At 35.2% G+C, this 18,389-nt stretch overlaps 1 protein-coding gene across 1 annotated transcript in view; it reads left to right on the plus strand.

Moving 5' to 3' along the window:
• Positions 1-18,389, plus strand: part of Ppp1r21 (protein phosphatase 1 regulatory subunit 21) — a 66,855-nt gene that overhangs the window by 34,238 nt on the left and 14,228 nt on the right. The window contains exons 13-17 of the mRNA XM_076832733.2: positions 2,229-2,321; positions 6,484-6,611; positions 11,866-12,018; positions 13,856-13,948; positions 16,372-16,614. Coding sequence (XP_076688848.2) covers positions 2,229-2,321; positions 6,484-6,611; positions 11,866-12,018; positions 13,856-13,948; positions 16,372-16,614 — 710 coding nt within the window. The remainder of the gene's footprint in view (positions 1-2,228; positions 2,322-6,483; positions 6,612-11,865; positions 12,019-13,855; positions 13,949-16,371; positions 16,615-18,389) is intronic.

Here is an 18,389-nt window from a genome sequence, read left to right on the forward strand (position 1 = left end):
GAGATCAGGAAGTGTGAGTCCTCCTGTTTTGTTTTTCTTTTTCAAAATTGTTTTGTTTTGCAGGATCCCTGATAATTCCATGTGAATTTTAGTATTGGCTTGTCAGTTTCTACAATAAAGTCAGCTAGGATTCCGATGGGAATTGCATTAAATTTATGGATCAATTTGGAGAGTGGGTTGACTTGTATCCCCAAAAAAGATATGTGACATTCTAACCCAAAGTATGTACGTGTATGACTTTATTTGGAAATAGGGTTTACAGGTATAATCAAATAAGATAAGGTAATACTGGAAGAGCCCAAATACAACCACTGGCATCCTTATAAGGGAAAGGAGATTTGGAGACAGAGACCTAAGGGAGAATGATGCATAAAGACAGAGGAGGGATTGTGGTTGCCCTACTACCAGCTAAAGAATACCTGGGGTCTGTGGAACCTGGAAGAGGCAAGAAAGCATTCTCCTAGAAGTTGTTGGTAATAGCATGGCCCTGCCAGCATTTTAAGTTTGGACTTCTGGCCTCCAGAGCTTTGAGAAAATAGATGTCTCTTGTTTTAAGTCACCCATTTGTGGTATTTTGTAACAGTAGTCCTAGAAAACTTACAGGGAATATTGCCATCTTAACAGCATTAAGTCTTGTGATCCATGGACATTGCATGTTTTTCCATTTATATATATCTTCTTTAATTTCTTTAAACACCACTTTCTTGTTTTTAGAGCATAAGTTTTATACCTGGATGCTGCTTCTCAGAGGGTTCAGCCTTGCACATGCACACTGACATCTGGGATGACAGTGGTTTTGGCAGGGCTCTCCTTCGCTGTCTCTTTCCTAATTATACCCTGGCTGATTACTTTTGTGTTTCCAGAATGCCTTGGGGCACAAATTGATAACAGGATGATCCAATTAAATTTGGTCTTAAAATTATGTGTGTAGTTATAGACCTAGCATATAACTAGCAGGTAGAGGTTTTGAGGTCAATGTTTGAAATTTGTTCTGATCCCAGGAGGGCTTTTCTTGATACCTCTTTTCTAGTTTTCTCTGGTAAACCAGCCTACAGTTTAGCTTCAATTTCTAGTGAACCTACAAGTTGCCCCTGTGCTTTTACCACAGGCTCCAGTTTTTGAGAGCCTTAGGCTTGAACTTCTCCACATACTGTCAGCTCCTTTGAAAAGAGGTTCAAGCTCTTATTTTCAGGACTGCTTCTCCCCTAAGCAAAAGTCTCTGAGCCATGGTTCTGGTGCTGGGGACAGTTGCTGCACTTCTCTCTGAGAGCTTGGTGAAAGTGGTAGAGCAGCAAACCAGGACTCCTTCCTTGGCCTGCCATTAAGTCTTCGTGGATCAGAAGACTTAACATTATTAAGATGGAACTTTGAAAATCCTGTTGCTGAGCAGGGGCAAGGGTGATGAGAGACCCAATTCTCAGTGTCGTGTTCAGCTGGAATCTTCATCTCTGGAGCAGGGGCTGGGCAGAAAGGGAACACTTCTCACCTCTTGACTACATTTGTCCAGAACTTAGCCTTAGCAACAGGTAGCTGGGGACATGATGACTCTCTGGCCCCTGAGCCAGGAGTTAGAAGAATTGGAGTGCTGTGTGCTTGGCTGAACTTGAGGTTGAGATGGTGTTTCTTAACCTCCAGGAGCTGGTAAGGGAAGGGAAGCAATATGTCTTGTTTTAAATACCACAGACTCTTGCTCTTCTTGCTGAGTTGTTACAAATTTTCATGAGTAAGTGTTTCTTCATTTGTTATGTGTCCTTAGAACCATTTCCTGAAACTTTGAATGATTGCTTTTTTTGTAGTCATTACCAGTTTTGTGGGGAGCAGATCCAGAGAGCCCCTCATGCTGTTATGCCAGAAGTAGAACTCCATGATGTTTGAATAATAATGTTTTAGTGATATTCAGCAAAAAATAATGTGTGGGGAATGAAAAAAACGAGAAACATGTTATGTAGTAACAAGATGAAAATTCACAGACTCTTAAGACATATTCCTGCTTAGCAAATTTAATTTTTGGTTCTTAACTAGTAAAAATGTTTGTGGACATGAGAAATCCAAACCAGTTAAAATGTTCCTGTGTTTATTTATCACCATTATGTATGAACATGTCTGTTAAGGTTTTTAAGGACCATTGTTTCCAATACATTATGGGCAATCTTTACACTGCATCTTCTTCCAAATAGAGGGAGATGGTGGACAGGAAAATGCTTAAGTTTGTGATTTTGGTTTCCTAGGTACAGAACCAGATGGACTCCTTCGGACAAACTATAGTTCTGTCTTAACAAATGTTGGTGTTGCTCTGCATGGATTTCATGATGTCATGAAAGGTAAGCCTTGAAAAAGAACTTAAATAAGCTTAAAACCTTCATCCCACTTCTCAGATCTGTCTGAATGAGATTTAAACAAATACTGCCAAGGGTTAGAGATCCTAGATAAAAGGCTTAGCAGCATTTGGCTTACATAAAAGTGCACAGCTATTGCCTTCTGCTTTTCCCATCTGCTTCGTTTCTGAAGGTAAACAAAGTGCTGAATAGAAATCCCTGTGCACTGTACATTAGCCAGAAAGACATTACCCCTACTAAATGCAGGTAGATGGATTTTACCAAACAAGACATGCTATTTCAGAGGCATTTAACAAAGTATTTTACACTTGTTAGAGCCCAAGCATGAAAGAATTGAAAAAACTAAGGTTAAAGTTCAAGAAAGAATACATCTGTGCATTTTGATGTTTAAAATGCCTAATTCCTGTCTCATTCAGCATAGCTTTAAGAAATGAAGATGTTTTTAAACCTTGGTCAATTTATTTCTTTTGTGTTCTTAAGAATATACGATGTTGGTAGGCAGAATGTAACTTCTTAAAGTATTTCATATGATTCTTTGTATGTGATTCTGAGCCTTGACCAATCAGTACTTCTGTGTTGCTTCTAGATTTCTTTACTCCTTTCTTTTCCTTTTAGAAACTTGGGGTCGGGGAAGGAGAACAGGCAGGAGGGATTATTAAGTACTATTAGAAGTAACCCAGGTGCCCAAATGATTTATTGTGATGTTTAGTTAACAATTAGTAACTCCTTTCACAAACAGTAATTTTAAAAACTTAAAGCTATTGTATATAACATGTGTAAGAGGGGTATGCTTGGTACCCTCTTACAGATTGTTAAACATCTATGGCACTGAGATTCATTCTTCATCCCAGCAGCATTACCAAGCAGCATTTTGCCATCCTCTGGAGAATGGGATTTCCTTGGGAACTTTAAAAGTCAGTGTATCTCTAGAGGTATCCCTGGTTTCAGGAATCATTGCTTGATTGATCATTGGTAGTTTCAGTGGCACTTCACAGTAGTCAATCCCAAACCTGCAGAACTTAATCTGATCTGTAGAAAACATAATAAACAGGTACTGTTTTTTTTTCCTATGCAACTTTTGGGACTTAGCTTTAGTAGGTCATTCCAGAACTTTTTTTTTTTTTTTTGGTACCCTGGTTTGAACCCAGGATTGAATAACCAATGAGTGCCACATCCCCAGCCTGTTTTTTTTTTTTTTTTTTTTTTTTTTTAATGTTTTATTTTGAGACAGGTTATCACTAAGTCTTTAGGGCCTCATTAAGTTGCTGAAGCTGGCTTTGAATTCATGATCCCCCTGCTTCAGCCTCCTGAGTTAGTGGGATTACAGGCATGCACCATTGTGCCTGGCTCCAGAACTTTTCTTTAAACTGAGTTCTAGGCCTTTGAAACCACAGGTACCTCTATGACTCCAGGTTTCTTGGTTTTTAAATTTCCAAAGGAATATTATCATTTGTTCCTGCTAGCAGTTTCTTCAGAATTTCTAAATAGGAGATATTAGAGCAGTGGATGATAGCTACCTAATTGAAAGGGATCTTAACATTTCATTTACATAAAAAAATCTTGATTTTTCTTATGTTGCTATTTTAATTTATCAACCAACAAAGTTCTCTAATACTTTTGTTCATACCTTATATAAGATAGAGAAGATGCCAAGTATCAAAGTGTGCTACTATTATTGTTTGGTGTGAGCTGATGGAAAATATGGGATGGTCAGAAACCTCCTTATTTATTCCTTTATGTCACCATGTGTTTCTTTCCTTGAAGATGAATATAATATAAAGAAAGAATGTTGGGAAACTTGAAGAATGTTGACAAGTAGGTTTAGAGCCATGTTGCTAGATTTACAGTTCAAATCTGTTTTCATATCTAGCTTGGAAGACTGTTGCATATCTTTCATGAAATCTGAGAGCATTAACAGAAGAATCTTTGTTTTTAAGAGAACTCTTGTTTCAAACTTCTGCCCTTCCTGCTTTCCCCTAAATTATTGCTTAATCAAATTTGGAAGTAAGAGGGGAAGATGAGGAGGTGGGTTAGTAGATTGTTCTCAGTGTAAAAACAAAGATAGGGAGGGAGTTATAAAAGTGTTTATCTTATATAGAATTAAAATGGGAATAAACTAATTTTTTTCATAAAATAAGCAATTTACTCTTAAATGATTCATTTAGTCATAAAATAAATCAATTTTCACTACCGTGTTTTCACCACAAAGAATTATAGGAACTAATTTTTAACAAGTGGCATTCTATATGAAATGATTTGATTTTTGGTCTCAGAGACATCCAAAGCAAGTAGATTCATAGGAAACATAAGAGGAAAAAATAAACACATGGTCTTGGTCATGTGATTCCTTTGCACTTTTTGGAGCTAAAATTTAACATCAAGGGACACCCTAAATGGCTAAAATATTTGGATCAGACAATGAGTAAACAATTGGATTGGGAGAATTATAGTCAAACTCCAATAGCATTGTTTAGTATTGCACCTCTTTCATAAGTATCTCAAATTATCTTTAACTATAAAGGTCTAATAAAAAAAAAGTACCTCAATTACCTATTAACAAACCAAGATTGCCTGCTAACCAACTTGTATTATAACATTGTATACTTCCAGAAAAATATTGAAGAAAACTGTGTGTAGCAAGAAAATGTCTGTTTAGGTGTTAGCATATTCAGTATACAAATAAATTTCACTATTTTAACTGAATTTTTATATACTTGGAAACCTTACAAAATATATAGAGATTATCATTTATTTTAAAAAATATGGACTGGGGTTGTAGCTCAGTGGTAGAGCGCTTGCCTAGCATGTTGAGGCTCTGGGTTTGATTCTCAGCACCATGTATAAATAAATAAAGGTCCATTGACAACTAAAAAAGTATTTAAAAAATATATTTATTGAACATAATAGTAATGTACCTATTGGTTAGTTCCCTTACTGTAACAACTTTCATGTAGTAAGTAAGATGTTAATAAGAAGGAAAACTGACTGAAGTGTATACAGAGACTATTAAGAAGTTTTCTCAAAACTGAAACTATACTAAATTAAAGATGTATATAGGTATGTAGACTGTATAAATAATATGTATTTATTGATTAAACAGTTCCTTAGTTTTAAAATTTTAGTGAAAATAATCTTTCATAGAATATAGTAATTTGGTATGAAAATATGAAAGTATTAGGTTAAATCTTTTATACTATTTCTTTCCAAATAGTCTTATTTCTTCTTTTAATTATGCATAATGTAAAATCAGCTAAATTTCTTGATTTTGAATAAATGAAATTCTTTGCGTACATAGTTTCTATAACAGTAAATTTTCATGTTTTATGGTTTATTTTTAGCTTTGAGGTAATGATAGTGTTCTTTGAAGTAGTTTAAGAAATTCAGTGAAAACTGTATTGTAAATATTTATTACTTAAAAATGTAATCACCCTTCACTGTAAATCAATGTTGTCATAATAATCCTCCCATTTTCCCTTATTTCCAGGGCAAAATCATTATATATTTCAGAGACCCAGAAAAACTCCAGAACTTAGCTCTTTGACTAGTCTCACTGCAATTTCTCTTAGCCCTTTTCTGTGCTTTTTAGCCACAGACCTTTGTTGTAATATTATTGGACTGGAAGTAATAGCACATGAAGCAGACATTGAAGTATCCAATCCTTATTTGGCTGTGCAGACATTTCTTATTGCTAGTGTGTGTATCAGCAAATTATCTAAGGTCCAGTATGGATTGTGGGACATCATGCCTATGTTGGCTGTTCTAGCCTCAGGGTTGCTTATATAATTATAAGATAATTTCTTGTTAGTGCCTGTTAGACTGTCAAAACAGTGGTTTCTAAGTGGTAAATCCTGGTCAGGATCATTTGCCCAATGCTAGAATAAGGGCTAGTCCTCAAATGATTAACAATCAGACTGACCGGCTGGTGGCTGTAGTCAAGACAGCCAACATGGTGTTAAGAAACTCTTATTTCTCCCTTCTTTCTCTTGAATTTGTGACCTACTTGATAATATTCAGCACAATCGTGATACTTGGGACCATTCTTTGTCAATTTTACTTTATAAATTTGTAAGAGTAGTGAGTGGGCTGATTATCTATATGTGAACTTGTGTATAGATAGTAAAGAGTTTTCATTTGATTGCTTTTATAGATATTTCTAAACATTATAGTCAAAAAGCTACAATAGAGCATGAACTTCCAACAGCAACACAGAAGCTGATAACAACGAATGACTGTATCCTGTCATCCGTAGTGGCATTAACAAATGGAGCAGGAAAGGTAATTATTTTCTGACTTATGTTGACAATTCTAAATTTTTTTTAATTACATTGGAAAATTTACCTGTTAAATTTTGGAATATAAATTTTTTTTTTTTGTAAAATATAGTTGTTCTTTTTTTCTCCTCCCTCCCCCATATTTATTTATTTTTATTTAAAAACATTTTCAGCTTTCTTCAGGTTGAATTATCTACTCAATGTTTAAAACAATATGACAGTGATTGTTTGGTATTTGTGGTGAGTGAGTAGATCACTCACTGGTCATGTCAATGCAAGGTTGAATGATTTGAAGATAGTCTCAATATCTCAATATAGATTCTTCAGGAGTCTGTTACATAAAGCAATGGAAACATTCAGAGAAAGCAAAAAAGTCACCCAATACAACCTTTGTTAATATTTTGGCTTTTTTTTTTTTTTTCCTTATACTACACCCACTCCTTGGTACTAGGTATTTAACCAAGAGTGCTTTATCACTGAGCCCCAGCTCAAGCCCATTTTATTTTTTATTTTGAGACAGGGTCTTGCTGAGTTGATTAGAGCCTCGCTTCTCTCATAGTATTTTGGTAACAGTTGTGACAGTGGTGCTTTTGTATCTTAATAATTCCTTTGAAGCAGCTTCAATATGTATCTTTTATTGAACCCTTAATATTAGGTTATGATTGTTTGTGTCATTAAGTACTTAATTATTATTATAAATTGCAGTTTCTTTAAAAATCATATGATTGTGGATATTGTAATTTCATCAGAATTCATATTTTCAGAGTCATGCTGTCATCAATATCTTTGACAAGATATCTTTCACCTGACCAGCATGGGCAGCTGAACTAAGGTTGCTTGTGTGAATTTGTGGTGGAGCAAATTAAAACATAGACACAATTTACCTTTATATAAGCTTCAGGATGGCTTCCCCAGGCTCTTGGCCTTAGGCTCCCCAAAAGGGAGAGCAAGAGAAAGTCATGAGAGGCTGCTGAGAGAGAGAGCACGTTTGGAACTCAGCTTTTATTGTGGGGGGGGGAACTGTTCTTAGAAAGTTCTATCCATAAAAGGGCAGAAGGGGTAGGATTACAAGGGAGCAGGTGAATGTAACAACCTCAGGGCTACGCCTACACCTGACAACCTGCCTTGCTATCCGAGCTGGTTCAATGCCCAAGTCACCATGAATATAGAGATTGGTCAGAGCCTCCTGCTTCAGGACTTGAAGGTGTAGTCATTTAGAGTGGCTCCCCACATTGGAGACCTTACCATGTATATAAAACCAAAAGACTATTCAGAACTAACTTAGCCCATTTATTTCAGCAGCTCAACATAATTTCTAAAGGAAGTTCTCATCTCTATATCTATATTTATACATCATTCTTTATTCTAATGGGTTGATCCTAATAATAAGAGATTTTTCTTGAAGTGGTTTAAATCAATCCGAAATGATTGTAGTCATGTTAGACATTCAGTGTCACTTTTCCTGAATTTCGACTAATCTTTGTGACCATTTGCTGTAGCTTAGGGCTATAATTAAGAAGTGTTATCTTTAGGTTCAGTCAATTCACATATTTGTGCCTACTGGATTCCTGAGTCATAGGACTATCCCCACTGCTTTCTTTTATCTCCTTCATTTACAGCATGCCAGAAGCTTACTGAGGACAACTTTGATTGAATTAAAAATTCTGGAAAAAGTTGATATTTTATAGGCATCTCTGCATTTGTTGTCTTTTATAAAAACACTGAAATATTAAATACCTGCATATTTCACAGTTTATTTTAGCTTTGCTCTTCCTGAAACCTTAAAATGTTATTTCAGGCAAAGGTATGTATCTGATCTTTGCTCTGGAGTTTTTATAAATGTTTTTTAACCGTTACCATTTGAACTGGTGTTAGTTGGTGAAGTCCTAATAATAAGAAAATATGATTTGATTAAACTAAATTTTATGTTTTTTAATAATAAACACAACAGGAAGGAATAGTACATATATATATTTAATATATATATATATATTAAAGGAAGTTTGGAAAATGGAAAAATATTAGAAGAAAGAAAATTTACCTCACAGTATACTAACATGACTTAAAATTAGGTGTTGGGTGTGTCCCTGCATTCACAGGGAATATAGCTCAAGATTTTTGGAGGCTGGGGGTGTAGCTCAGTGGTAGATCACTTGCCTGGTGTATGTGAGGCAGTGGGTTTGATCCTCAGGACCACATAAAAATGAATAAGATGAAGGTATTATGTCCATCTACAACTAAAAATATTCTTGAAATACCCATTTATTTGACATAATAAAATATTATTATATATACCCTCAGACAATAGTGATTAATTGCTTAATTTTAGAGTAGTTTTTTTGGTAGGGAGGTGGTTATTGGAGATTGAACTCAGGGGCATTCAACCTTGAGCCACATCCCCAGCCCTATTTGTATTTTTTTAAAGACAGGATCTCTCTGAGTTGCTAAGTGCCTCACAGATGGTGAGACTGGCTTTGAACTCATGATATTACTGCCTTACCCTCCTGTACCCATGGCTTAGAGTAGTTTTTAACCAAGGTAATGTACTCTATTCACAAGCCATTTTTTTCAGATCGTGGCTTAGAGTAGTTTTTAACCAAGGTAATGTACTCTATTCACAAGCCATTTTTTTCAGATTTATCATGATAGGGTATTCTTTAATGTCTCCAAGACTGATTTTTCTGCCTAGGACAGTTTGCCAGATGTTTTTATTTGTAATACCATTTCATACAGCACTGTAGATTCAAATCATGGCTCAGCAAAATTAAAGTTATGGCTCTTTGTGGCTGTTTGTATAGATTTAACAATTTGTTGAATTTGTAAATGACAAGAATCTACTGGATTTTTACTCTTTCTTCTTTTATAATTTCCAAATTGAGATTTACAAATTAAATTTAGGTAGAGATTACATATTCAAGGTGCTATGTCTTGTCTTCTGTAAGAATGTGAAATATTTAGTTAAAATGCAAATGAAATGAATAAACCCAAATGTGGATATTTTGAAATCAGTGTAGAAATTACTGAGATAAACAGCTCATAAAATCACCTACAGAATACATCAGAATGGGCTTTCTGTCCTGGATCCAAAGCCCAGGTTTCTGTGCTACAAACCACAGGGAGAACCCTGAGAACCCTGAAAGCCAAGAAATGATCCTGTTAACACTCAGTGATATAGCCATTGATTTTACTGAAGAGGAGTGGGAATGCCTTCAGCCTGCTCAAAAAAACTTATATAAAGATGTGATGTTAGAGAACTATAGAAACTTTGCCTTCCTTGCCATGACTCCTCAAGATACCCAAGAACATTCACCAGAAAAAGGCATAAAACATATATTTCACAAAGGGATAAGTGGAAAATATAGAAGTTGTAATCTTGACTATTTACAACAAAAGAAAATAAGGAAAACTACGAGTGAGAGTGAACACCAGAAATCATATAAATATTCAGACCTTGTTCACCACCAGAGAATTTATAGTGGAGAGAAGCCCTACAAATATAAAAAATGTAGCAAAGCTTTTAGTAAAAACATAGGTCTTATTTACCACAGAAGAACCCACATTGGAGAGATGCCCTACAAATGTAAAGAATGTGGAAAAGCTTTCAGTCAAAAAGTAGGCCTTACTTGTCACAGAAGAACTCACACTGGAGAGAAGCCCTACAAATGTAAAGATTGTGGCAAAGCTTTCAGTCTAAAATCACACCTTATTCCACACAGAAGAACACACACTGGAGAGAAGCCCTACAAATGTAAAGAATGTGGCAAAGCTTTCAGTCAAAAAGTAGGCCTTATTTGCCACAGCAGAACACACACTGGAGAGAAGCCCTACAAATGTAAAGATTGTGGCAAAGCTTTCAGTCAAAAAGTAGGCCTTACTTTCCATAGCAGAACTCACACTGGGGAGAAGCCCTACAAATGTAAAGAATGTGGCAAAGCTTTTAGTCAAAAACCAGACCTTTTTAGGCACAGCAGAACTCACACTGGAGAGAAGCCCTACAAATGTAAAGAATGTGGCATAGCTTTCAGTCGAAAAGTAGGCCTTATTCACCACAGCAGAACACACACTGGAGAGAAGCCCTACAAATGTAAAGATTGTGGCAAAGCTTACAGTCGAAAATCATACCTTATTTGTCACAGCAGAGCTCACACTTGAGAGAACCTAACAAATGCAAAGGACGTGACAAAGTTTTTACTCAAATATCAACCCTTATCTGCCACAATGGAATTCACACTGGATAATAACCCTACAAATGTGTATAAGTGACAAAACTGTTAATAAAAAATAAAACTTTATTCACCACAGCAGAAGACACCCTGGTGAATGTGAAATATAAATAAACTGATAATACTTTTAAAGAAAAACTAAAACTCATTAACAACAGAATTTATACAGAAAAGAACCCCTACAAATGAAAACAATGTAGCAAAGCTTTTAATAAGAAATCAATTATTTTTCACCACTAAGCTATTTATTCTGGAATGAAGACATAAATGTAGAGAATGTAGAAACATTTTAAATTATAATATCATATATTACTAGACATCAGAGAAAACACACTGGAGAGAAGCTTTACAAATGAGAACCTCGTAACATTCCTCTAAGAAAGAGTCAATATTTAATCCTCACCAAAATAACCATAGAAGAGACAAAGTTTTGAAATGTGAAAATTGACAATGTGGCAATGCCTCCAAAATTTATTCACCAATACTCAGCACCTGTGGATACATACTGGTTAGAGAGAATACAAATGGAAAAAAAAATTCATAACCACATGTTTCTTAAACACTACTGATTTTTGGAGAATTCATTGTGCCCAGAAACCCTAAAAAGTTAAATAATATTTTGAAAACTTATTGAAATTTTAAATTCATTGAACATCTGAAAACTCATACCAGTAGTGAACATTGAACAGATTTTGTCCAAAATGTATGCCTTATATAAAAATGAATAATTTATAATAAACACTTTGACAAATGTGAAAAAAAATACATCAGAATGAGTCTTGGTTTTCAATAAGAATAGAAATTGTCTAGAATAGGACATGTCAGAAGTCAGTTCTGAATATTTGTAGCTATATTCTCTTTATTATCTATCATTGTCCAGGAGTTGTTCTCACATAAATAAATATGGGCTGCCGGGCAGGTTTTGGAATTCCATTTCCATTCTCAGCATCTTTAAACTGCTCTGAAAGCTATTAGTTATAAATTCTAGATTATTGTTGGAAAACAAAATTTATCTTCTTGTTACACTTTGTTTAGATTGCATCTTTCTTCAGCAACAATGTGGACTACTTCATTGCTTCACTGAGCTACGGGCCTAAGGCGTCAAGTGGATTCATTAGTCCTCTTTCAGCGGAATGTATGCTACAGTACAAGAAAAAAGCTGCTGCCTATATGAAGGCTTTGAGAAAGGTTTGTGAGCTGCTTTTAACATTTAAATGAGGGAAAATATTAGGAATCATTCCAAAGAATGGTAGTAGATTTTTTCCACAGTCCATATTATTTAGATTTTTTTTCTTTTTTGTACTGGGAATTTAACCAGGGGTGCCTGATGCTGGCCTCCTGCCACAGCCTCCCAAGTTGCTGAAATTATAGGCATGCACCACTACACCTGGCTATATTATTTAGATTTTACAAAATTTGGGGGTGTAGGTGGTTGGTGGTGTTAGAATGGATCTTTGGGAAAGAGAAGGTGGCAGAGACCCAAACCTTACTTGGTAAGCACAGGTCATGTTGGACTTGTGTCCCTAGTGCCAGGTAGAATGCCTGGGGTGAGGTAACCTGGCAAGCAATAAATACCAGATGTCAAAAGTCTATCTTAAACTTGTAGAATCAGAAAAAAATTTAAATGTTTATAATTTTTTCTAAGTAGTGATGATACATTGTCATTTCAAAAAAAAAAAATTGGAAGATATAGTATTGTGTTAAGAAGAAAATTATGATCTCCCCAAATCCACCACACAAATATAGCTAGTTACTCTTCACTTTGTTAGAATATACCTCTGTGTAAAAAAAAAAATTAACATGGATGCACACATGGATGTATGTACCCACACGTGCTATAAATAGCAAAATGTATCTAGCTGCATCTGCTGTTCTAGAATTTTTTTCTCTTAATGTATTGTGAATATGTTCATATGTACATCAAAAATAGATATCTATAATGTAAATTACTATCATCATTTTAACACCTGTGTAATATTTCAGTCATAAATGTAATAATTTGACCATTCTATTGCATATGAATATGTAGGTTATAGCCTATTTTTCACTGTTATATGCAGTGCTGGAATGGGTTCTTGTATGTGCAACTTTGCATTTATTTTTTTCTCTGTGTTTCTTTAAAATTTTTATTTTCCTTTTATTTTAAAAAAAGATTTAATACAGTGCTGGGGGTTGAACCCAATTTCTTGCTATGGTAGGCAAGTGCTCGACCACTGAACTGTCTTTAATATTTTTAATTAGAAAATAGACAAATACATTCTTATTTTAAATTAGAACATTACAGGTAATATCCCTAATTCCAGTTTCTATCCAGAGGCACCTATATATATATATATCAGTTTGGTGTGTAACAATATATAGAATTCTTTCTTTTTATTAGTTCCTTCTTTTTTAAACATAATGCAAGGCCCTGCTTTCAACTCCCAGTACCACCTTCCACCAAAATAAATAAATAAAGTTAATATCAGATCTTTTGGGTGGTCTTTCTCAGCGAGGGTACTTTGCAAAAGTTATGGAAATATTCTCCCAATTTTTTTATCATCTAAATTTTTAGATCTTTCATCTAGAATTTATTCTGGTACAAGATGTGAAAAAGATCTTAGTTCTTTTCCTAGATAATTACATGGTGTCCTTGCACCATTTATGTAGTTCTTTATCCATTGAATTAGAAATGTAGTGTTTGTCACATTGTAGATTTTTATGTATGCTTTTGTCTGTCTCTGGATTTTCTGTTCTGTTGTTGATCTGTATTTTGGTGCAAGTCCATATAGTGTAAATTAGTGTATCTTATAGTTGGTATAATAAGTTCTCTTTCATTATTGTCTTTTTTAAATACAAATATATTCTTTTCACATGCATTGAAGGAAATAATCTATGTTGTTTTACATCTGAACTTATTATCATACCCTATCATCCAGCATTTTTATTTGTGCATGTAGGTTCCAGGGGGAAGATGATGCAATATTTTTCTTTTAATTCTTGTTTATTTATTTATTTATTAATTCTTATGGTGCTTTTCCCATAGCCCCTCTTGGAGTCTGTGCCTTATGAGGAAGCACTGGCAAACCGCCGGGTCCTTCTCAGTTCTACTGAAAGTCGAGAAGGCCTTGCACAACAGGTACGGCACCTGGAAAATGATGGAAATTGTTAAAGAGCAGAAATGCTAGATCCTCTGGAGAAGGTTTTTAAGGCATATAGGGTGTTGACCGATTCAAAAAAACTACATTAGTAAACATATAATCTATAAAATTTTCTATACATGCTAAAAAGGACCATAGGTATAATTTGTTGAATAATCTGTTGATATTCTAAAAAAGTCTTCTTAGTTCAGTTGGTGTTTCATTTGGCACTAGAATGATATTAACATACTTTGGCCATGATGGTTAATTCTTAAGGTGCTAGATTTAAATGTCTGAAATACTAAGGTATCAATGGAGTGGGGGCCTGGAGACTCAGTAAATTATTTTCATTTCTTCACTGAGCAAGAATGGGAAATTTCTAGTATTTAGTTGGTCAGTTGAATTTGGGGGCAAGTGGGAATGGGAGGTACTATCTCTTCAGAAACTGGTACAAACTGAAATCAGTATAGCTATTTTCAAAGATTTATTCACTTCAGCAGCTGGCTTTTAGTTCTGGAAAAACTTGATTTTAAAGAGAGTACAAATAAATTTACCAAGACAACATTTTGTCAATCCTGACCTTACTTTAATAAGAAACACATATCACTTATCGTTTCAACATTAATGTGTTAAGGTATTAGGACTAAAAATTTCATCCACAAAGTGATTTTTAATAAACAAAGTTTCCGTGGCTATAAAACCAATGTGATACTGCAATCTGTACACGTGGAAAAAAAAGAATTCATACTTCACTTGAATCAAATGTATGATATATCAAGATCATTGTAATGTTTTGATTAATCTTTTAATTAAAAACAAATTAAAAAAATAATAAAAACAAAGTTCCTCAGACACAGTAAAATGTAGAATACCTTAAAAATTAATTTTGGGTTTTTTTCTTTTTTTAATGTAAGGAAAGTAAGGCTCAAAATAAATTAAGTAAATATTAACAGAATAGCTATATAAAAGTGGCAGAACTGCCTCACCTCAAAGCTCATGTTTTTCCCACTGTACCCTGGACCAGCTGTGGGCTGGTCTGACAAACACTCTAGTCTTCCCTTCTTGCCTCTCTAAAGTGAGGAGAACACGTGCCTTTTAGGGTCTTGTAAGCATGCTTTGAGCCAGTGGGAGGCAGTGTGATATAGGAAAAAGAAGTCAACTTCTCAGACAGGCATATGGGGTCCCAAATTCTGGCTCTTCCTTTTCTAGCCTAGCAGATGGTCTAACTGCTGGGAGCCTTAGTTCTCCTCTTTGATAAATCAGAATTGTTGGGCTGTTGAAGGCTTCAGTGGGATAAGAGGAAGAAAGTACCACAAATGGTGCCTGGTACATGGAAATTGCTCAATTGTGATAGTTGGTAAAGCATGTGTATTCACTATAAGATCACTATTATTTTTAGATGATTCTCAAGTTTTTATTTGCCCTAACAGGTATGTCTTAGCTTCTTATTATAGTGTAACATACTTAGAGAAAAACATACAAATTGCTAGTGCACATCCCAGTGAATTTTTATAAGTTAAATACACTGCACCTAGATTTAAAAGTGATGTGTGTGTGTGTGTGTGTGTGTGTGTGTGTGTGTGTGAGAGAGAGAGAGAGAGAGAGAGAGAGAGAGAGAGAGAGAGATTTCTCTGTGTAAGGTATGCCTTGGAAAAAATAATCAGAATTCCTGAAGCCTTACTCATGCCTTTTTCTAGTTACTACTCTCCTCTCCCACAAAGAAAATAATCATCCTGCATTCTAATACCATAGATTGGTTTTATTGCATGATATGGAACTGTTTATTAAATGATTTTATACTGTATATACTCTTTCAGACCTGACTTTTTTCATTTAGCATGATATGAATGAAAGTTCAAATTGTTCTACAAATACTTTTGTATTTTCTGTCTTTTGCATTATAGTCAAATAGATGGTTTAAATTGCTTTTTCTTGATAATTAGTGATATTGAGCACCTTCTTCTATGTTTATGGTCTTGATCTAGTGCCTGTCCAAGTCTTTTGTTGTTGGTGGTATTATTTTTGCCTTTTTCACTATTAGTTATCTATCTTTTTCTTATTGATTTGTAAGAATTCTTCATATGTTCTGGGATTATATAAAATATATCTGTTGGATAAAGAATTTTTTCTGTGTTCTGGGTTAAACGTTTACACATTCTTCTATTCTTTGGCTTTCCTTTCACTCTCTCTTTTGATGAATAGAGATCTTTTTTTATTGTGCGTTAGTTCTGTTTCTCATTTTATGGTTGTGCTTTTTGTATCCTATTTAATAAATCTCTCCCCATTCCAGTGTCAGATTTAATTTTTTTTAACCTCTGTGAGGTAGTTTTGCTTTATATTGTGTATTTTATTTATTTATTTTTGCCACTAAGTTTTGTCTGCATTATTCTCTAAGATGCAAAACTCTGTGTGACTTTTCAAGGTTCAACAGAGTTTGGAAAAGATTTCTAAACTGGAACAGGAAAAAGAACATTGGATGTTGGAAGCACAGTTAGCCAAAATCAAGCTAGAGAAAGAAAACCAGCGGATTGCAGATAAGCTGAAGAGTACAGGTGGTGGCCAGTTTGCTGGGCTGGCCCAAGAAAATGCTGCCGTGTTGAATGCTACTGGCCAAGGTGAAGCTGTAGCCAAGGCTGTGTTGGAGCCTGTTCAGAGCACCAGTCTGGTAAGTGTCTTTGTGGTTGCCTGCTTAAATGCTAGTTGGTATCGGTTTATCCTTGGGTTTAAAACCATTGTCTTGGTTCACTCCAGTTACTACAACAAAATAACATAAGCAGGGTGCTATAAACAATAGTTTATTTCTCACAGTCCTTGAGGCTGGGAATTCCCAAGATCAAGGCACCCACAGATTTGGTATCTGGTGGGTGTGTTTCCTAGTTCATATGTGATAAACTGTTACTGTGTACTCACATGGTGGAGGGCGAACAGGTTGTCTGAGTCTCTTTTGCAAGGGTGCTAATTCCATCAGGTCACCTCCCAAGGTTTGTATCTGTTAATATCATCACCTCAGGGCTTAGGATTTCAACATAAGAATTTTGGGGAGACACAAACATTCAGACTATCACAACTATCTAAATTACATGTCATTCTATAACAGGAATGATACATATGCTATAGGAAAAAAATGCAGGTTAGTTAGCAGGATGCCTCCTTGATAAGGCAACTCCATTAAATTCCTTGTGATCTTACATGAGCCCTTATGATGAGAACTGTGTTCCTGAAAGAGATAAAGGAAGTCAAATTTAAGATGATTTTGTTTTTCCATAAAAACACTTGAAATATGTGATTATGTTTCTAAGACCAAATGCCTAACTATTTTAATAGAAATGACCACTAATACAATTTTTAACCAATTACATGGTACACCTAAGAGTATAAGGCTCTGTAACTTACATATAACATAGAAACCCATCAGGCTAATTCTTTTAAGGCAGTACGTTGGCAAACTATCTTACAACTTTATATTTCTGGCCTTTTTTATTTTTTACTTTTTAATTTGTTTTAATTAATTACACATGACAGTATAATGATCTCGACATATCATACATATGAATCAGATGGAGTGTAATTTCTCATTTTTCTGAGTGTATAGGTTGCAGAATCAAATTGGTCATGCATATATACATACAGCAATAATAATGTCTATTTTATTCTGATGTCCTTCCTTTCCCCCCTTCCCCTCCCATCCCATCACTTCTCTCTACCCAATCTAATGTGACACCCTTCTTTTTTTTTTTTCTTTTTCCTCACTTCATCATACATGTATTCTGTATAATGATGAGGGTCTCCTTCCATCTTCCGTGCAATTCCCCTTCTCCCTCCCTTTCCCTCCCACCTCTCTTCCCTATCTAGAGGTAATCTTCTCATGCGCTTCCTCCCTACCTCATTTTGAGTCACCCCCCTTATATCAGAGAAGACATTCGGCATTTGTTTTTTAGGGATTGGCTAACTTCACTTAGCATAATGTGCTCTAATGCCATCCATTTCCCTGCAAATGCCATGATCTTGTTATTTTTTAGTGCTGAATAATATTCCATTGTGTATATATGCCACATTTTTTTTTTATCTATTATCCATTGAAGGGCACTTAGATTGGTTCCACAGTCTATCTATTGTGAATTGTGCTGCTATAAACATTGATGTGGCTGTGTCCCTGTAGTATGCTGTTTTTAGGTCTTTAGGGTATAGACCAAAAAGAGGAATAGTTTGGGTCAAATGGTGGTTCCATTCCCAACTTTCCAAGGAATCTCCATACTGCTTTCCAAATTGGCTGGACTCCCACCAGCAATGTATGAGTGTACCTTCCACCCCCCCCCCACTACCGCCGCGCCCCCCCCCCCCCCCCCCCCCCGCATTCTCGCCATTACCTGTTGTTGTTTGACTTCATAATGGCTGCCATTCTTACTGGAGTGAGATGGTATCTTAGAGTAGTTTTAATTT

The sequence above is a fragment of the Callospermophilus lateralis genome, chromosome 14 (genome assembly GCF_048772815.1).
Source record: "Callospermophilus lateralis isolate mCalLat2 chromosome 14, mCalLat2.hap1, whole genome shotgun sequence".
Lineage (NCBI taxonomy): Eukaryota > Metazoa > Chordata > Mammalia > Rodentia > Sciuridae > Callospermophilus > Callospermophilus lateralis.